Consider the following 22,160-nt stretch of genomic DNA (forward strand, 5'->3'; position numbering starts at 1 on the left):
AAGTGGTCTAACATTACCATTCAAGTTACTGAACTTCTTTAACATTATTATTTCCAATTACTCCTTTTTTTTAAACATTATTAAATAAAATTTTTCATCAGTTTGTCACTAAATATAAAAATCAACAAGCCAAACAAAACAAAGATTTTAATATGTGATATTCTATCAGATAGGTACTCTGCCCAAAAAACATACCAAATTTCTAAAACAAAGTGAAGCTCCTAAGATTTACATGACAAGTTATATATAGAAGATCCATGACTACTTTTGAAAATGAAATAAAACACAAAGACCAAACTGTTTATGAAAAAAATAGTGTGCAACTTAAAAAAAATTCATCTATCTTATGTGAATTAAGAAACATGTTAAAAGCATTCTTAATTTCCTGAACATTTCTATTCACATTAAGTTTTAGAGAGTGATTCAAAACCAAATTACTCCAAAAGCAGCCTTTAATACATACACTAAATATGTGATTATTTATTAATATGTGTGAGAGGGGAAGAAGGGAAAGACAAATAGAAGGAAAGTCAAATGAAAAAGTCAGAGTTGTCTAAATCCCCAAGTTGGGATCTACTTTATGAACCTATAACAAAATTATACACTTCCTTAGAAGTTGGCAGTGATTTGAGTCAGCTCCATTTATAAAAGAGCAGGTAAGAAAATCTGTTAACATTAGTATTTCCTCAAGTAGTATTACAGAAGACACTTTTAGGTGGTAGGTGGATATAGACTAACACCATATCACACTGTCAGCATTTTAATCTTTTGATTAAAATACAGAAGAAATTACCAGTCTTTGATATTATGTCTTTAATATTATGCCAGCATTTTCTAACTTTCTTCATTAACAGAGAGAGCAAGCCACATGTTAAGAACTTACAGTAGCTGGCTAGTATTTGATACTTTTTATTATTGTTTCAGCATATTTATTTATGAGGCTACCCTCTATTTTGGCAAGTAATGTTGGTTTCCAGTAACAGTAATACTGCTCCTTTTAAAAGTACATTTAAGTGAACAAATGACTGGATTTAAATAAAAATATTATGTCAATTGTATGATAGTACAAATGGGAATCAGAGCAAAATACCTGAATGTATGTTCCAAGTGATTGAAATCTGAGAGACAATGAACTACAAAAGGTAAACTGTTTTACAGTTTCATGACAGAATTAAAAATATAAAGAAAGGTTAGAATCCATGATTTAGAAGACATGACCAGTTAAAATATGACAAGATATGAACCTTGAGATTCAAAAGGAAATCAAAACAGCTTCATCAACAACAATCTTACTTTTGAAATTATATATTAGCCATTTTTGGTATGTTTGTTTACAGGAAGTAGCAAAAGACAACAAATTTGATACTGTCATCCACTTTTCCTTTCAACAGCACTTCAATTTATAAATCACTTCTTTCCTAAAATATCAAGAGGGATTTGGACCATGCCCCTAAAGAAAAAAATATTTAGTAGGAAAACTATCAGTTACCAAGACAGAACTGCTGTTGGCTATTTTATTCCCCCTTAAATCCTGCAAAGTCTTTCACACTCTTTTCCACAGTAATTCCTCTTAGACTCTACTAAGAGAACAACTTGCTTTAGCTGGTTGAATTAAGATAGAAAAATTACCAAAGTGTTGAACTATTCCTATTTCAAATTCACTTAAAACTAAGCCAACAAGAGAAAAAATTTCATTTTAACTATAAACTTAACATATAAAATACCAGAGTCCTGAACAAAGAAATATGCCTCCTTACTTCTATTTCAATCAGTTTACGTATAGCAATTAAGCAGGAGAATAATGTCAGTAGTATATAGGAGTTGGGCTGATTCATAAATGATTTTTACTAAGAAAGAGGACCTAGAATTTTAATCTTAAGCAAGGAGGAGAGAGAAAGGGCCCTCAGCTTGGCTGCAGCAGAAGAAGCCCTCCAATCTTTTTTAAATATAAAGCAGCAGCCCTCCCACCCCCAAAACAGGGAACAACTACATATGGTTCCCTCCTCAGATATGCGCTCCCAGCTCTCAGCACACAACAGGTTGCACTTCCTCCTGTGCCCACCTTAACGCTGCTCTACTGGCTCAGAGTTCCACTCCCATATGCAGTATCCTTCAGCCAGCATTTCCATTCTAATGTTTTTGAATATCGTTAATCTCCTGAGGAAATCTCTAGCCCCATTAAACCATCTGTCAAGGCTGTTTATCTCTAAAGTACCAGTTACAGGTTTTATTAGCGCTCTGGTTACAAAATTGCATGAATTTTCAGTGATTGTCCTAACCCTATATTTACCACAAGCTCTATTATTTTCAGTGTTCAGTTTTGCAGAATGTAATGATTTTTAGGAATATTATGTATCATGTTATAGCAGAAACACCTGATATATCTATAATCCTATCAAAACCACAAAGTTACATAAACAGCTGTCAGTAAACCAGCTTGTAACATCTAGGCCTTACCTGGTCTCTGGCTCACTGGTGGACTCCCATCAATTCCCGAGAGTATAATGGGAACAGAGCTCAGAGATGAAGTTGGTGTGGTCACCATGGAGGAAGATGCAGCTGTGGTCACCACGACTATGGAGGTGGAGGCAGTGGAAGCAACAGGAAGAGTTATGGTTGGAGGAGATGCTACCAAAGACTTAGGAAAAGCAACTGAAGCCACAGGGGTAGTTATCCCAGTCGTTTTGATAAGGTTCACAGTGGCTGTAGACTGGGTAGGTGTTACAAGGGTGCTGGTATTAGTTTCAGAGACCTCAACAACCCCTGCAGTGGTGGCACCAGAAGAATAAGTAGTTTCCTTAGTTCCCACGTCAGAAATAGCAGTCATAGGTGTCACAGCAGTAACATTCTCTAAAAACACTTGAGGGGTGGTAGTAGTGACAGCAGCAGTCACAGGACTGCACACCTGAACTGGCTCAGAAGAAACCACAGGTGTGACGACCATTACTGGAGAAGGTCTGATACTGAACTTCTGTGGCCCTGTTAGGGGTTGGGGTGTGCTAACTCCAGGTATCTTCTGCTGCAGGGCTCCAACTTTACTCATCACAAACTGTGTGAACACACCACCAGGAGAGGGTCGAGCCGCTGCAAATAAAAATTTGCTGGTCAAAAATCTTCAGTTCTCATATTTTATCCTTGTAGTGATTGTGTTTATCAACATTTATTGGGCACCACTGGGTCAATTTCTTACAGGTATTAAGAAATTTCTTACCTGCATTACACATGCCAATTTCCACCCACAGAAATCAAACACACCCCTCCACCCAAACCAAACCTTTAAAATTCTAACTTTAACAAAGGGATTAAAATTGGGTGTTCCTTCTGAAATTCTTCTGGTTATGCAATATAATCAAATTGCCAGGACACTAAAAAGACAGTACAGCAGCACACAACTTCATCATCTAAAACAGATGAAGAGACTGCACTCCTCCTCATTAGAAATGACGCCCATACCCTTTCTCTCTGGGTGTGTATTTCTGCCTAGCTTCCAACTTAATAAACTCTTTCTCTGTGTGCTCTCTGAATGAATGAATAAAAACAGATGAAGAAAGTAAGAAGCTGAAATTGTATTCCTAATTCTAATTTTAAAACTTTTTTCCACCACTTCCTCCTGTCCCAGCACCTCCACCTCTTTATTGTTGTCCTTTTACAAGACAGTAAAGTTTTGCATTTTTCTAAAATGTATAAAGACATTCTTTAAAAGAGGGCAGGATAAGACTATCTTTTTTTAAAATCACCAATTAAAGCTACTTTTAAAGAAAGAGGTAAAATGGGTTCTTTTTAAGGCAAGGCCTATCCTCCATCTTCATACAACTCCAGCATTTAGCCAGATTTCAATTTCCTATTAGAGGAATAAAAATAGAGCAAACAACATTTTTACTTAACATTCCTAAATAGATCTGAAACAACAAAAAGAGGAATCCAATAAACCAACTGCATATACTCTCAATGCTAAAACACAAATGATTTCAAGAAGGTAATTTTTTACAGACTCTAGCACTGCAATGTTAAACAAATGAGGTTTTTACTCACAGAACAGGGATGAATATAATAAAGCACTGTTTCCAAAATTATATTTTACAAGAGCCTTCTACTCTAAGCCTATAACTCAACCCACTTTGATTTTGCTAGCTCCTTGGTTTCATTAAGTTCAAGAAACATACATATGACTGGTACCAAAAACACCAGTCCTCATAGGAAAAATAGTAAATTAGGGGAAGTATTTAAGAATACATCTTCCCTTTTGAAAAACAAAATTAAAAACCTAAGTCTTTTCTACATTAATAAAACCAGTCTAAAAGTCTGGAAATAACTGTAAAACTAACTCGAATTCAGTTCATCTAGTATTGTAGGTCATCAGAAGAGTTACTAAAAAATTAAAAAATTCAGGCAAGATAGACATCAAGAAAAAAAATAATGCCAACTTCTATATTTCTCTAAGTTTTACAACCCCTGTATCTGTATCCACTGGCCCAGCACCAGGTCACAACCCTTTGGAAAACATATGTACAGTCCAACTTACCAATTGGTCTTTTCGCCGGGACAAATGCCTTCAGATTCTTCCCAGGGCGATTTGTGGTAGTGCTGGAGGAGGATGCCGTTTTGGAAGTGGATGTTGAAGGCAACAGGGTACGTGGTTTCCTGGATGCAGCCACCTTGGCATTGGATGCTACCTTGGAGATGACAGTACTGAGGGTTGAGAGGTCCAGGACTGAGGGTCGCAACCTGCCTGTGATATAAGCAGCTAGCCTATTGGCTGGATGCAATGCCCCCATCTGTCCCAATAGCAACTTAGCCTGCGGGTAACTCTTACCATTAACCTGAAACAAGTGGCAAAGAGAAATTCTGTAAAGATAAAATTCTCTTGCTAACTCATCTCCCTTGACAAGGGTTTCATTTTTACAAGGTTTTAAAAGTCTGTTTTTCAGATTTAAAGGGAAAAAGAAATGGACTTTTTCCATTTGGTATAAGCTGAGTATTTAGGAGATGAAAAAAATGTTGTCATCTGATACTCTGAACTAATCTTATCTCCTTCATTTTGGCAGTTTGGAAACAGAGAATCTTAGAAACTCATCATACCTGCATCCTAGATATGTGGAAGATACAGTCAAATCTAAGGAACCATCCAATTGTTTTACTTGTCAACATGCAACTTTGGTTAAGCTATTAACAATCATCAGCAAAAAAAATGAGTAACTGTGTTCCATGAAATCTCTCTGACGAGACCAGTGGCATGATGAACCCTTCTCATAAGCATCCTTCATATTTGAAAAATATATGGTGAGTCTACTTTATTTAACTTATGAGAAAGCCACTGTTACAAATACCTAAGCCACAAAGTCACCTTAGTTTTCAATTTTCAAAAAAACTCAACTTTGAAGATAATTGTCTTCATCTTTTGGACAAAACTTGGACTTAAGATAAATGCTAGTTGAAACTCATAGTAATTTTTTAAATTATCAATAAATTGTCAGAAGAAAGTGAATCAATGAATGAGGTAAAGATTTTTCTCTACTGCCTGAGTTGACAGACCACCCCATCTTAGGCATGAGAATCATTTTAAAAAAAAGAAAACAAAAACCTCCCAAGTTTCTTACCCAAGTTCTCTATGTCATATTGCTAAGTGACTAGAGGAGATATCCTTTCCTGTCTCTCTTCTCCATCATTTAAAGGGGTGAGGGAGTGGAGTGAGGTGGGGAAAATCCTACTCTCTAAATTAATAGGGAACTGGTGAGGAGAATAGCTACACCAAGCTCCTCTCTCTTCTAAGACACAAAATTACTCTTTGCTACTTAAGTAAAATTGTTATTATTTCCAGAAAGATCAGGAATATCTTTGCCCCATGTTTGATACAAAGAATACGATCTTTCCATCCTAAAGTAAACTTTACTATATAGTTTTCCAGGCTCTGTGGAGTCTGGATCAGATACCCCTATCTGCTCCTTTGGGACTTGCTCTGAACACTACTCAGCAGCTTCCCCAAAGCGTACCTTACTACAGTGGCCTGACTGCTTATGCAGGTTCATATTTTACGGTGGCTTTCTGAGTCCTAGACAGGAGAACACAAAATTTCTATGACTATATCTGAGGGGTGTCTAGTCTCACTAGAAATGATCTCAGTTAAGTCTCTGTTCTCAAAGTATCAATCAATAAATGAAACAAGGAGAAAACACTCTTCTCATCATTAAGAGTTTAAGAAATACCAACAGAAGCAGTTACATAGCAACTCCAACAGAAAGTTTTTAATTAAGTAGATCAGTCGTAACAATGGAACAGTCCTTAGCCCAGAGAAGCAGTTGAGCTAGTAAAGTCAAGTAACCTTAGCAATAAAGTCAGACACTACCCTACATTTGGTACTATGATATAAAAGTGCATTTAATATGTCACTGAACAAAAAGAGAAAAGCTTTTTGACTGTGACTACATTTTACCTCAGAACTTTTCTTTCCAAAGGATTTTCTAATGCCAGTATAATTTTACTAATATACCTGCCTGAATTACTTAACAGCAAGGATATAGATATTTGCCCTACAACAATGATTAGACTGCAAAAACTCTATGAATCAAATAAAGAAAAAATAAGTAAATTGTGGCTCAATTTTTTTTATATTTATGTATTTGAATAACACCATCGTAAATTAAAATTTTCTCCCAAGTTTCCAAACATATACTGCCTATCTTAAAAGTCAGTTTTATTTTACCTTGTTTTATTTTAAAAGCTGTCTGCTAATAATAATCCCAAGAACTAGACTGCATCCCTTACTATCCTTGCTTGACCGTCAAAATATCACTGCAGCCCAGGTAATACAGTTTAAGAGCAACTTTCTTGGAAGACTAGAAAGAAAACTATAAGCCAATACAGCACTTTACCTTTCTGTTTGTGAATGTGCAAAAAATTCACCCTAGGTATGCATCTAACCTAGGCCTATTACAAAAACAGATAATGATTTTGTCACCCAGTTCCCAGGAAATGTGAAGATAAGTAATATAAGGCCCACAAAGGGTTCTGAAAAATCAAGGTGTTACCTAAGTATAAAAAGGTGCTACATCCAGATTAAAGATAATTCTCACCTGGATAAGCCCAGATGTGCTTGAACTGGGTTTACGTTTATAGGCCACAAGCTTCCCTGCAGGAGAAAGCCCTGCATAAAAGGGCAGACCTTTGCCTCCATGTAATCTCTCCCTCACTGAATCCAGGGCATCTGTCTGCACAGGAGAGATATCATCCATTTTCCCAGGGGATAATGGACCGTCAGGAGTCTCTGATCCAGATTTCTCAGCCATATCATCTTGGTCTTGACATGATGGCATAGAGATTTTCACACGAGAAGAATAAACAGGAGGATTCTTTTCACCCCGGCTCTTTCGCTGAGAAGCCAACTCAATGATGAAGCTGCCCACCTTAAGTGACTGTGGCATGTTGCTATTAATGTGCTGCGATAAGATGCTCAAAATCTTGTTCCGATCCTCCTCCCAGTTGCAGTCTGAGATGATTTCTATCAGTTTGGTGGGACCACCAGGTGACCTCTGATGCACATAGGAGGTAGAAGAGGATTCCCCTTCATTGCAGGAAGACTTCCAGCTTTTTTCTGATAAAGAATTGAAAGATATTTCTGTATCACAGAATTTTGCACTGAACTTTGAAAAATTTTTATTTTTCCTGAGTTCTCAGAAAGTGCCAGGGGCATAGAAATTCAACAGCTGCCCAGTGTCCCATTCCCATGTACTTTCAGTGGTAATTTGACACTCATAATTTGGGAATTTTCCATGAAAAAAAGATTCCAGAGAATCAGACTATAAAATCTTCACTATTCTGCTCACTGGGCTCTCTTAATAAAAGGGAGTCCCTCTTAAGACTGCTCTAAAAAGCCATTAACTATTACATAAGAAAGTATTACCTTGCAAACAAAGTATATAACCAAGGTTAGGCTTATTTGGCATAGTGTACTTGCTATCCATATAGGCAAAGCAAAGATACTTGCAAGATGCTTTGTAATATGTGATGGGTAGAGTCAACCCTAAAGGACAGCAGCAAGAGAGATGGTGTTTGGTTTAAAAAAAAAAAAAAAAGTGTGCTCTATCTCTAGTTTCCACTGCAAATACTTCTGAATTACTTCTGTACCTCTAGATATGATTGCTCCACTTCTACATTTTAGGCAAAACCACTCAAGTGTGTTTATATTCATGGCAACATATTAACTAAATGTATATTCACTAGCTAGATTTCTATAGCAGAATCTCCCAACCAATGTGCTATAGTTACAGATATGTCAGGATACAGATCCCCTCAGCCTTCAGGGTGGTCATGCTAATAGGTAGCTTCCTCCACTTGCCCCAGTGTGCTAGCAACATTACCATTTTTTGTGTTTGTCATGCCATTAAAAAAAAGTTAGGAGGCACTGCTGCTTAAACATCTGAAGTTTTAAAGAGCAAAACCAAAAACAAACAGTTAACTCCCTAGACACTACCCTTCATCATAGTAATTCTGGCAGTAGCCTTTACTAGATAAATCAGCGATACTCCTTCCTTTTTCCCTCTGTATTTCTCCAACTGTGGCAACTATTGAGAACCCCAGGGAAAATTTCAGTAGCTAACGATGCCAATATTGCTGAGGTTTTTATATAAAGAAGTTTAAAAAAAAATCACCTCATCCTAAATGTTTCTTGCGACAACATACCTTATCAACACCAACAAACTGTATTTCTTAGAACAGGAGTGATAAACACAGCAAATAATTGGAAAAAAACTTATCTATCATCTGTATTTTTAGCAAAAACTAGAAACAGGGTAGGCAGACATGCTCTGGATTGGTAGCTTTGATTTCCCCCCATTATTAGTATAATCCACACCTATGTAATATAAATACTATCAAATGATAAGACCTAGTTTTCATTCTGACCTTGTGATTTATCAGAATCGTCCTCCAGGTCACAGGTGATTGGTTTCAAGGGCTGCTGTTCAGAATCCGGCTCCTGACAAAGAGAGTAACACAGAAAATACTTCAATTCAACACATATTTAATATCAATAGAGACTAGGACATGAGAATTAAATTTCTCAAGGAAGCCTAAAATGGTAGAAAGATTAAAGTGCTCAAAGAACATCTTCACATCCACGTGCACAGCTGCATTACTACCATATTATACAACCGTAAAAACAAGTAGTCTTGCTGTTTAATGTCCTTGACAGTGACTGAGTTACCAAGAAAGAATTAACATTGCACTTTATAGTGTAATTCTAGTAAAGAAGGAAAAATATTTGATGTTTAATGAAACAAGTTTCAGTTATTTAGAAAATTCACCGATGTGGAAAGATGCAAATACTAATATCACATTAATTAAAACCAAAAATGTTTAAACTTTTAAAAGTTACTCCAACATCAGAAAGAATAATACTTTTAATGACTTTAAGGGAATATTCTCTAGAACAGGCATGCAGAGAAACATATAAATTGATATACACATTATGTAAACCTTCTCTGCCCGTTCAGAATTATTTCAAATTATTCCGATAGTAATGCAAATTCTAATACCAGCAACAGGGAATCGGAAGTCAAAAAGAAAAATCTATGCAATAAGTAATTCACCTTTACACTACAGTTCTCAGGACTAGAATGACATGAGCCCTGCTGCTGAAACGATGGGGATGGTGATGGTGACGGTTGTCTCTGTTCCTCTTGTTTTCGTTCATACACTCGAACTCGGGCACAAGTCATCATACTTTCAAAGTACAAGTAGACTGGATCCTTGTCTTCTTCCCGAATCTGTAAGTTTCATACAACAAAACATTCCAAACACTGGGGAAAAAAGTCTCTGAAACTCCCAAAGGAAAAGGATGTTTAATCTTTGCTTCTATTACAACACTTAAAAAATTTTAATGCAAACTTTAAAGTTAAATAGTACAATTACAGTTTGTATGTGCTGAATCTTGGGGGAGTTAGAAAGGATCTGGTTCTCTTTCAAGAAAATTCAGCACACCAGAGCAGTGTTTCTCAAATTATCTGCAGTGAAGGATAAATTTCTTAATTACCTGTCACACACAGACTGATACTTTTGTAAAATAAATTACTAGAAAAACAAAGGCCAGGTTTTTCAGTATTAGATTTAATAGATAAAAATTTCTCTATCAACTTGTAGCGAAAGTTTCTAAACATCTACTCTCATTTTCTATACTTATTTCATCACAGACTAATAAACAGTTATGGATCAGCACTGTATGAGACCACACTGAATAGCACTGCACTAAAAGATCTTCTTCAATTTAATGGACTGTAAAGACTGAAATGGATTTATTAATAATCAGAAATGCTTAAGCTATTAACACAAGAGAAGCATCAGCTCTTTTACCTATCATCTTCACCTGGTCATGCAAATGTTATTTTAAATCTTGAACTTTATTGTATATTAAGAAATTTGCTTTAAAAAGATCACAGTTATTTTTTAAAGCTTCTTCCTAATGCTTTTCTAATAACGTGTACTACATACATCTTAATCACTCAATATTCTATACTACAGGAATAAGAATACCTTTTGCAAGTCATGTTTAAAAAAAAAAAAAGGCCCATCTTTATATGATCCTTCTAAAGAGAGATTTGGCTATCTTTAAGAATTACAGTAATCCTGCACAGGTCCACTTACACACAGCTTTTCGTCAACAGTAAATACTACAGTACTACATGATCCTCGGTTGGCTGAATCCACACATGCAGAATTATGGACACAGAGGGTTAACTGTAACATTATATGCGGACTTTTGACTGCACAGAGGGTCCACACTCTTAACCCCTGTGTTGTTCAAGGGTCAACCATACTACTATTCACTCTACTTTTAACGACATTTTTTTAAGTGCCATCAATTAAACTGACTAAATCAGAAAGGGAGATGGCTTGCAGACGTATTACCTGAAAGCACCATGATTCACAGAATACAAACCAAAAATCTGGTTGAAACCCATCATCTTTACAAATGATTTTTGTAACTTTCAATAAAAGATGTTAACACCAAGCTTACCACAGGATTGGGTTTGGGAGTATATGCCCTTGCAGGTTTAATTCCAGTGAGCAGTTTGCCCTTTACAGTAGTAGATAAAACTTCTGGCTGAGGCAACAACAATGGTTTCATAGGCTCAATGACAGAAGGCGTTGGGATATAAACTGGCTCTGGATCTACTTCACCTTCTACTTTCACCCATAATGGGTAATGTCGAACAGGCTGTTCAGGCTCTGTTTCACATATAGCTTAACAAAAAGAAGGGTAAGATTGTTAGATGCCTTTGGCAACAAAAGTTCACTGAGGCATTGCCAAAACAAATTATGTTCCCTCATAAAAAGCACCAACTCATTAAAATAATCAAACAGATGCCCCCTAAGAAAACCTTTAGTTGCCCTCATGCACCTTAATTCATTCATCTATTAACCAAATATTTGTTGAATACCTATTATAAATCAGATACTGTTTTAGACACTAGAGTGAAAACAGCTATGACTAAAACAAAGTTCTTGCCTTCACAGAGTTTATAATCCATAGGAGAAAACAAACTAATAAACATATAGTATCAAGTAAAAAGAGCATCGTTGAACAATATAGCTGGGTAAATAAAGGATGAAGAGCTAACAGGAGATGCTATTATATTTAACATGGTCAGAAGAGACTTTCTCTAGTATCTTGGAAAGGTAATCATTCTATACTACGCTTTTTAATTTTACAAATAACAAATATTTATTGAACCTTACTATGTACAGACTCTAAGCACTTAATATGTTTTAAATCATGTAACTGTAACAATAATCCTTGAGGTATTATTATTCCCATTTTGCAGAAGCTGAGGTTCAGGGAAGTCCATCAGTAAGAGGCAAAAGCAGGATCAAACCCAGTCAATCTGGCTCCAGAGCTGTTTCTGTTGCCTTCTGAAGACAAATTCTATTCAAAAGTTAGCCTGAACTCGGCACAGGAGCAAAAATACATTTAATACAAAAGCAATGAAACCTGACTGAGACGAAATCATACTATCAACAAGTTCTACACAAAGGAAAACGTGCATTGATTATTTAACCAAATTAAATGGAGGATCTAGGTTAATAGGCTGCTGGCTTTATTCTTAAAGCAAACTGCCCAATCCCATCAAGAAGACACAGAAGCAAACCTTGTTTTTTGAATTTCAAAGGTCAGTGCTCTGAGAGGATGTAGCTGACTCTGAACCAAAGACCCAAAATCTATGCCTAAAGTCACATAAAATGTGACTACGCAGCAACTGACACTTAATCAGACACTTAATCTTTTATAACAAAGCAGTATCCAAACCGCTACCTGATTCCATAAGAAGTACATCTGCTCTGAACATTAAGACCCAACTAGTAAAGAACAATTTTGCCCAAAAGTCTCCTAAGGCTAACATCATTCAGAGCATAACCACAAAATACTGAATAAAGGCTTAAAATAGGGAGGAAAAAACCTTCAGAGCTAGAATGTGATTGGGCCAATTAATTAGCTACTTAGCAGTCTCTGTTATCCAACTTTTATAACTTAGCTTATTTATCACAAAATTCACAAAGGCTGGTTAAGACCCCAGTATTCATTCATGTATTCAAATATTTAAATGTTCACTATGTATCAGACTTTGTAGATACAGTAATGAACAAAACTGACAAAACCCCCTGCCTTTATGGAGCTTACATTTAAATTGGAGGGAAGAGGGTAAGACAGGCAATAAACAAGACAAATAATGAAAATATGTTGGATTTTGGTAAGTGCTTACGAGAAAAAACAAAGCAGAGAGAAGTAAATAGTATGTTTAGTGAGTATGTATTTTGAGGGGGAGTGTTGCAATTTTTAAAAGGGTAACCAGGGGGACTTCCCTGGCAGTCCAGTAGTTAAGACTTTGCCTTCCAATGCAGGGGGTGCGGGTTCAATCCCTGGTCAGGGAACTATGATCCCACATGCCTCATGGCCAAAAAATCCCCAAAACATAGAGCTTCCCTGGTGGCGCAGTGGTTGGGGGTCCGCCTGCCAATGCAGGGGACACAGGTTCGAGCCCTGGTCCGGGAAGATCCCACATGCCGTGAAGCGGCTGAGCCTGTGCGCCACAACTACTGAGCCTGTGCTCTAGAGCCCGCCAACCACAACTACTGAGCCCGTGTGCCACAACTACTGAAGCCCATGTGCCTAGAGCCCGAGGTCTGCAACAAGAGAAGCCACCGCAGTGAGAAGCCCGCGCACCGCAACAAAGAGTAGCCTCCGCTCGCCTCAACTGGAGAAAGCTGCGCGCAGCAACGAAGACCCAATGCAGCCAAAAATAAATAAATAAATTTATAAAAAACATAAAACAGAAGCAATATTGTAACAAATAAAGACTTAAAAAAAAAGGTCCACATCAAAAAAAAACTCTTAAAAGTAATAATAATAGTAATAAAAGTGCAACCAGGGATGACCTTACAATGAAGGTGGTGTATATAGAGCCTCTGCCACTCATTTGGTTAAAGCTTTATTGTCTAGTTTTACGAATTATTTCACACACATATTAATTCTACTACAAAAATAAAAGCCTTCAGGCAGGTCAAGTACTATTGTCTTACCTCTCTTAATCATCTTTCAACGATTTTCTAAGCCTCCATAAACTAATGATTATAATAAGTAAAGAACCCTTCTCACCTTTTTTTCTTTTGAAAATAATAGCTCCTAAATATACAATACTTCAGAAGAAACCCTCTTAAAATGTCTGGAAACATCCTAATTCCTCATAGGGAATCAAAGACAACTCTAAAGTTTCAATTGTGGATAAGAGGGAAAATGGTGGTTCCAATAAATAGGAGAGTTCACAAAACCTATTGAATTGAGTTCTGTTTAGGACATGTAAGACTGGAGTGACAGCAACATAACCAAGTAGGGTAAGCAATAAAAATTAGGACTGTCATTGGCAGAGACTACACCTGAAGCCATGAAAATGGACAGACTCCACACAAGGGCCAAAACAACAGTCCGCTTCCTCACACTCCATTAGCCCGCTGTCCATCTGATTCCTTTACACAGCCTGGAATACAAGATAGAGCACTTCTCTGCTCCCCTCACAATACACTAGAGATCCTCGTACCCCTTCATCTGAAACCCAGATAAAGGGAGTTAGCAAAGGCAGGATAAGGGGAGAACCAGAGTAGCATATATTCACAGAAACCAAGAACAGAAACCTGTTTCAAGAAAGAATTAATATCCCCTCATTTCTACTCAAATGCCTTCTAAAATACACTATCTTCCCAAGGTTCCCTAGCGTTATCACTCTGTCTTCTGAGTTCTCGATAAGTCTTTTGTTCATGACACTTAAAACATATGGCACTTTTGTTATTGTGGCACTTAAAATTACCATAAATATATATCTACATGTTTACCATATACCTGTTTCATCAAACTGACAGTAACCTCTTACAGACGGACTTAGAAACTAATTATCTGTATCTTAACTCCTCTCACTCCTAGCAGTGCCCAGCGTACTTGCTCCATAAATGAAGTGTCAGACATGCAAGTCCCAGAAAACTGCTGTGCTAATAATCAGCATACTATATTCATCTCCCTCCTATTTTGAAGACATTTTCAACCTTTTTATTGTGACATATAATACCCACAAAGTGCAGAAACAATGTATATACACCTTAATACATATTAACAAATACATTGTACAACCATGTAAACACTCTACAGATTAAGAAATGAAATACTGCCATAAACCCCGGAAGCCTTTGCATGCTTTTCTCAGTCATAATCCTTCCCACAAGGGACTCACTTAAATGACAGCCACCTCCCTGCTTTCCTTTTTTAACACCAAACATCACACCTAAACATCATAGCTTAATTTTGCCTGCTTTTGGACCATACTACAAAGCTACAGTAATCAAGACAGTATGGTACTGGCACAAAAACAGAAATATAGATCAATGGAACACGATAGAAAGCCCAGAGATAAATCCACACACATATGGTCACTTTATTTTTGATAAAGGAGGCAAGAATATACAATGGAGAAAAGACAGTCTCTTCAGTAAGTGGTGCTGGGAAAACTGGACAGCTACATGTAAAAGAATGAAATTAGAACACTCCCTAACACCATACACAAAAATAAACTCAAAATGGATTAAAGACCAAAATGTAAGGCCAGACACTATAAAACTCTTAGAGGAAAACATAGGTAGAACACTCTATGACATAAATCACAGCAAGATCCTTTTTGACCCACCTCCTAGAGAAACGGAAATAAAAACAAAAATAAACAAATGGGACCTAATGAAACTTAAAAGCTTTTGCACAGCAAAGGAAAACATAAACAAGACGAAAAGACAACCCTCAGAATGGGAGAAAATGTTTGCAAATGAAGCAACTGACTAAGGATTAATCTCCAAAATTTACAAGCAGCTCATGCAGCTCAATATCAAAAAACCAAACAACCCAATCCAAAAATGGGCAGAAGACCTAAACAGACAATTCTCCAAAGAAGATATACAGATTGCCAACAAACACATGAAAAGGATGCTTAACATCACTAATCACTAGAGGAATGCAAATCAAAACTACAATGAGGTATCCCCTCATACCAGTCAGAACGGCCATCATCAAAAAATCTACAAACAATAAATGCTGGAGAGGGTGTGGAGAAAAGGGAACCCTCTTGCACTGTTGGTGGGAATGTAAATTGATACAGCCACTATGGAGAACAGTATGGAGGTTCCTTAAAAAACTAAAAGAACTACCATACGACCCAGCAATCCCACTACTGAGCATATACCCTGAGAAAACCATAATTCAAAAAGAGTCATGTACCACAATGTTCACTGCAGCTCTATTTACAATAGCCAGGACATGGAAGCAACCTAAGTGTCCATCAACAGGTGAATGGATAAAGAAGATGTGGCACATATATACAGTGGAATATTGCTCAGTCATAAAAGAAACGAAACTGAGTAATTTGTAGTGAGGTGGATGGACCTAGAGTCTGTCATACAGAGTAAAGTAAGTCAGAAAGCGAAAAATACTGTATGCTAACACATATATATGTTATTCATATATATGAATCTAAAAAAAAAAAAGTGGCTCTGAAGAACCTAGGAGCAGGACAGGAATAAAGATGCAGACGTAGCGAATGGACTTGAGGACATGGGGAGGGGGAAGGGTAAGCTGGGACGAAGTGAGAGAGTGGCATGGACATAAATACACTACCAAATGTAAAACAGATAGCTAGTGGGAAGCAGCCGCATAGCACAGGGAGATCAGCTTGGTGCTTTGTGACCACCTAGAGGGGTGGGATAGGGAGGGTGGGAGGGAGACGCAAGAGGGAGGAGATATGGGGATATATGTATATGTGTAGCTGATTCACTTTGTTATAAAGCAGAAACTAATGCACCATTGTAAAGCAATTATACTCCAATAAAGATGTTAAAAAATATAATAATAATTTTGCCTACTTTTGAAATCTTTAAAGCATAATTACAGAGATGTGTTCTTTGCGTAGCTTTTTTTCTTCTCACGCAACATCTGTAAAATGCATCTATATGCTGTTGCACATAATTCATTTATTTTTACTGTGGTATACTACTCCATTGATTATTCATACTATTATTTATTCATTCTACTGCTATTAGGTATCTGGGTTTGTTTTCAGATTTTAGTTACTCTGAGTCATGGTGCCATAAACATTGTTGTAGACCGCAGTTCTGCTGGTTACTTAGGAGTCAAACTGCTAGATCAAGGGCATGTGAATCACCAATTTCAGTAGGTACTGTCAAACTACTTTCCAAAGTGGTTATACCAATTTACATTCCCATTAGAAGTGCATGAGAGTTCCCATTTATCAAGAGTTGATATTATCAGAGGATTTTTGTTATAACTATTCTGGCAGGCATGTAGTGGAATCTTGCTGTGGATGTAGTTTGCATTTCCAATTATAAATGAGATGTTCAACATCCCTCCTGGCTATTTCTAGGTCCTTGCATTTTCATATAAATTTTGGAATCAGCTTTTCAAGCTTCACATAAAAAGCTGTCAAGATTTTGATTAGGATTGCAATGAAATTACAGATGAAAAAGAGAAGGAATACCATTACAATATCCAGTTTTGCTTGCTAACAGTTTTTTGGTTTTTTTGGTTTTTTGTTTTTTAATTTAAGAATGGATATTGAGAGGTTTCTGGGGAGATGGTGGAGTAGGCAGCACCGCATATATAACTCCAGATCTGAACAACTGTACTGACAGAATCTGTCTGATGTATTTTGAAACTCTGGAGTCTGCTGAAGGCTTACAACTTCCAGGGGAAGACTTGGACAGTAAACTTTGTGTTCAATTTCAGCTCTTGGCACAATAGCAGTTACCCATTCTTTATCCCTCTTGTCACCTGGCAGGCAGCTGGGCATGTGTTCCTGGAGCAGCTTACACACAGTGGGAGCCAGGGTGAGCAGAAAGGACCTTGTCTTCCAAATGTCAGGGATCTCTACTCTGACTGCTGCTTCTGGCAACAGAGGTGCAGAAAAAGAGGCAGGAAGCCATTGCTGCTGAAGCTCCCCACACTATTGCAAGGCGTTACCCCTTTGTCTTAAGTAACTTCTAGGGGATTTAAATGGACAGCACCCTTTTCTCCTCTTCATTTTTCACTTTTTCCCCTTTTTGGGAGCCAGACACTAAAGACTAGAATGCTAAAAAAACCCAAAAAACAAAACAGAACAAAAAAACCAAAACCCTGCATATATGAGGAAAATTAGAAAGTATGCCCAATGAAAGGCTCAGAAAAGACCTGAGAATACCTTAAGTTTACACCTCAGGCTGATCCTTGGCACAAAGACAGCCTACAACAATCAAAAAAACAAAAACAGTAACAAAACGAACAAACAGAAAACCCTGAGGAAGGAGAATCTGATTTCCAGAGTTACCACATTATTAAACTCAAATGTCCAGTGTTCCACAAAACATCACAAGGCATACAAAGAAACAAGAAAGTATGGCCAATTCAAAGGAAAAAAATAAATCAACAAACTGTCCCTGAAAAGGACCTAATGACAGATATACCAAAGACTTTAAAACAACTGTCTTAAAGATACTCAAAAAAATAAAGGAAGATGTGGAGAAAGTCAAGAAAACAATGTGTGAGTAAAATGAAAATACTGATAAAGAGACATGAAACCTGAAAGAAACCAAAAAGCAATCCTGGAGCTGGAAAGTACAGTAACTAAAATGAAAAATTAGCTAGAGGGATTCAAAGACAGATTTGAACAGGCAAAAGAAAGAATCAGTGAACTTGAAGATCAGACAATGGAAATCATGGAGTCTGAGGAATAAAAGAGATTAAAGACAAGTGAATAGAGCCTAAGGACCTGTGTGATACCATCAAGTGGACCAATATAGGCATCACAGGCATTCCAGAGAGAGAAGAGAAAAAGAAATGGGCAGAGAGAACATCTGAAGAAATAACAGCTGAAAACTTTCAAACTTCAAGGAAAGACATGAATATAAACATCCAGAAAGCCCAACAAATTCCAAGATGAACTCACAGAGACCCACAATGAGACACATTATAACCAAACTTTCAAAAGAGAAAGACAAGCAGCAAGAAACGAATCATCACAAGGGATCCTCAATAGAAATATGAGGAGATTACTCATCTGAAACTTTGGAAGCCACCAGAGAGTGAGCTGATCTATTCAAAGTGCTAAAATCCTATATGTGGCAAAACTGTCCTTCAATAGCGAGGGAGAAATTAAATTCTCAGATAAACAAAAGCTGAGGTAGTTCATGACCATTAAACCTGCCTGCAAAAAATATTCAAGGGAGTTCTGCAAGGTGAAATGAAAGGACACTAGACAATAATTCAAACTTATATGGAAAAATAAAGATCTCACTATAGGTAAATACATGGGCAATTATAAAAACCAGTATTATTATAACAATGGTTTGTAACTGCACTTTCCATTTTCTACAGGACTTGAGAGAGTAATACATTTAAAGGGAAAAAATCATTACTATGAAAGTTAGCATTACTGTATTTTTAGTTTATAACTCCAAATCTTGTTTTCTACATAATTTAAGAATTAAGGCACTTTAAAAAATTATTTATGTTTTTGAAGACACAATGTATAAACATGTAATACTGTGACATCAACAACCAAAAGATATGGAAACGTAGCTATAAAGGAGAAGAGTTTTTCTATGTTATTTAACTTAAGTTGGTATAAATTCAAATTAGAATGTTATAACTTCAGGATGGTAAATGTAACCCCTATGGTAATACCCGTAAAGGAAATGAGGAAAAAATTTAAACATTTCACAACAAAATATCAACTAAACACAAAATAATATAGTAATGTAGGAAATGAGGAACTAAAGAGTTTTAAGGCATATAGAAAACAAACAGCACAATGACAGAAGTCCCTCCTTATCAACAATTATTTTAAATGTAAATAGATTAAATTCTCCCATCAAAAGATCGGCAGAATTGATTTAAAAAATGCATGATCCAACTACACCCTGTGTACAAGAGACTCACTTGAGAGCCAAAGATACAAATTGTATTAGATGGCATCTTCTTCCTTCATAATGCTGTTTCGCCTACATTGAAAATCTGTAGTTTATTGTAGCAACCTTCATTAATTATGTGAGATAGATCTTCTGGATAACTTGCTGCAGCTTCTATATCAGCACTTGCTGCTTCTCCTTGCACTTTTATGTTACTGAAGACAGCTTCTTTCCATAAACTTGAAGAACCAACCACAGCTAGCTTCAAACTTTTCTTCTGCAGCTTCTTCACCTCCCTCAGCAGCCTTCATAGAATTGAAGAGAGTTAGGGCCTTGCTCTGGATTAGGCTTTGGCTTAAGGGAATGTTGTGACTGGTTTGATATTCTATTCAAACCACTTAAACTTTCTGAATGTCAGCAATAAGACTGTTTCGCTTTCTTATTATTCATGTGTTCACTGAAGTAGCATTTTTAATTTCCTTCAATAACTTTTCCTTTGCATTCACAACTTGGCTAACTGTTTGGTGCAAGAGGCCTAGCTTTCACCCCATCTCAGCTTTTGACATGCCCTCCTCACTAAGCTTAATCATTTCCAACTTTGATTTAAAATGAGAGATGTAAGACTCTTCCTTTCACTTGAAAACTTAGAGGCCATTGTAGGGTTATTAATCGGCCTAATTTCAATATTGTTGTGTCTCAGGAAATAGGGAGGTCAAGGAGAGGGAGAGAGATGGGAAAGAGCCAGTAGCTAGAGTAGTCAGAACACACACAACATTTATTAAATTTGCCATCTTATATCGGTGCAATTCATAGAGCCCCAAAACAATTACATTAGTAACATCAGAGATCACTGATCAAGGATCACCAAAACAAGTGTAATTATAATGAAAAAGTTTGAAATATTGTGAGAATTACCGAACTATGACACAAAGACATGAAGGGAGCATATGTTGCTGGAAAAAATGGTGCCAACAGACTTGCTGGACGCCAGATTGCCACAAACCTTCAATTTATAAAAACTGCAGTATCTGCAAAGCACAATAAAGCCAAGTGCAATAAAATGAGGTATGTGAATGTCTTTTTCTTTATCCCAACTACATCAGCTTTATAGTAAGTCTTAAAATCAGGTAGTGTAAGTCTATCAACTATGTTCTTTATCAAAGTTGTTTATTAAAGGACTATTCTAAGTCCTTTGTTTTCCATATAAATTTTAGAAACAACTCGCCAATTTCTACCAGAAGAAGTCTGTTGAGGTTTTGATTGGAACAGCATCAAATTTATAAATCAATCTGAGGAAAACTGTATCTTACCAAAAGAGTCCTCTGATGCATGAAAACTGTGTACCTCTCCATTTACTTAGATCTTTTAAAGTGCTCTCAGCACTTTTTAGTATAAAGTGGTTTTTTTTTTTGCAACTTTTGTCAGATTTATCCTTAAGCATTTCATTTCTTTGTATGTTCTTTAAATGGTATTTTTAACTCCAATTTCCAGTTGTTCATTGGTATATATACAAATACACTGTATACTGATATTGTATGCTGTTACCTCACTAAGCTAACTTACAGTTCTAGTAGCTTTTTTGTAGATTCCCTAGAATTTCCCTATCTATGAAAAAGCCAATTTTATTTCTTCCTTTCCAACCTGGATGCATTTTCTTTTTCATGCCTTACTGCACTGGCTAGAACGTATGATGTTAAATAGACATGATGAAAGAGGACAACATTCCTCACTCCTAATCTCTGGGGAAAAGCACTCAGCACCATTAGTATGTTGGCTGTAGAGTTTTTGTTTTTTGTTTTTGTTTGTGTTATAATATTTATTTATTTATTTGGTTGTGCCAGGTCTTAGTTGTGGCTCACGGGCTCCTTAGTTGCGGCACTTGGGTTCCTTAGTTGTGGCATGCGAACTCTTACTTGCAGCATGCATGTGGGATCTAGTTCCCTGACCAGGGATCGAAACCAGGACCCTTACATTGGGAGTGCAAAGTCTTATCCACTGCGCCACCAGCGATGTCCCTGTAGAGTTTTTTATAGATGCTCCTTATCAGGTTGAGGAAGTCTTCTTCTATTCCTAGTGTGCTTAAGAACTTTTACCAGAAATGGACTTTGTCAATTTTTCAAAATATCTATTGAAATCATCATATGGCATTTTTTTAAAAGTCTGTTACGGGGCTTCCCTGGTGGCGCAGTGGTTGAGGGTCTGCCTGCCAATGCGGGGGACGCGGGTTTGAGCCCAGGTCTGGGAGGATCCCACATGCCGCGGAGCAACTAGGCCCGTGAGCCACAACTACTGAGCCTGCACGTCTGGAGCCTGTGCTCTGCAACAAGAGAGGCCGCGATAGTGAGAGGCCCGCGCATCGCGATTAAGAGTGGCCCCCACTTGCCGCAACTAGAGAAAGCCCTCGCACAGAAACGAAGACCCAACACAGCCAAAAATAAATAATAAATAAATAATAAATAAAAATTAAAATAAAAATAAGTCTGTTACGGTAATGGTGAACTACAGCGATTATTTTCAGGTGTTAAATTAACCCTGTGGACCTGGAATAAATCCCACTAGGCCATGATGTACTTATCCTTCAAATATACTCTTGGATTTGATTTGCTAAATTTTCATTTATAAATTTTATATATATATATATATATATATATATATTCATCCCTCAGGGATATTACTCTACAGTT

General features: G+C 36.9%; 1 protein-coding gene across 12 annotated transcripts in view; it reads right to left on the reverse strand.

Moving 5' to 3' along the window:
• The window catches only part of MGA (MAX dimerization protein MGA), a 158,529-nt gene that overhangs the window by 19,162 nt on the left and 117,207 nt on the right, over positions 1–22,160 (reverse strand). For 6 of the 12 annotated variants that reach the window (XM_061180455.1, XM_061180456.1, XM_061180462.1 and 3 more), the window contains exons 10-15: positions 11,009–11,235; positions 9,585–9,761; positions 8,899–8,971; positions 7,071–7,588; positions 4,523–4,820; positions 2,458–3,084 (exon numbers count right to left, since the gene is read on the reverse strand). In XM_061180455.1, coding sequence (XP_061036438.1) covers positions 2,458–3,084; positions 4,523–4,820; positions 7,071–7,588; positions 8,899–8,971; positions 9,585–9,761; positions 11,009–11,235 — 1,920 coding nt within the window. Of the gene's footprint in view, positions 1–2,457; positions 3,085–4,522; positions 4,821–7,070; positions 7,589–8,898; positions 8,972–9,584; positions 9,762–11,008; positions 11,236–22,160 lie in introns of those variants that run through there. The other 6 variants (XM_061180458.1, XM_061180461.1, XM_061180463.1 and 3 more) reach the window with 6 other exon arrangements.

The sequence above is a fragment of the Eubalaena glacialis genome, chromosome 2 (assembly GCF_028564815.1).
Source record: "Eubalaena glacialis isolate mEubGla1 chromosome 2, mEubGla1.1.hap2.+ XY, whole genome shotgun sequence".
NCBI lineage: Eukaryota > Metazoa > Chordata > Mammalia > Artiodactyla > Balaenidae > Eubalaena > Eubalaena glacialis.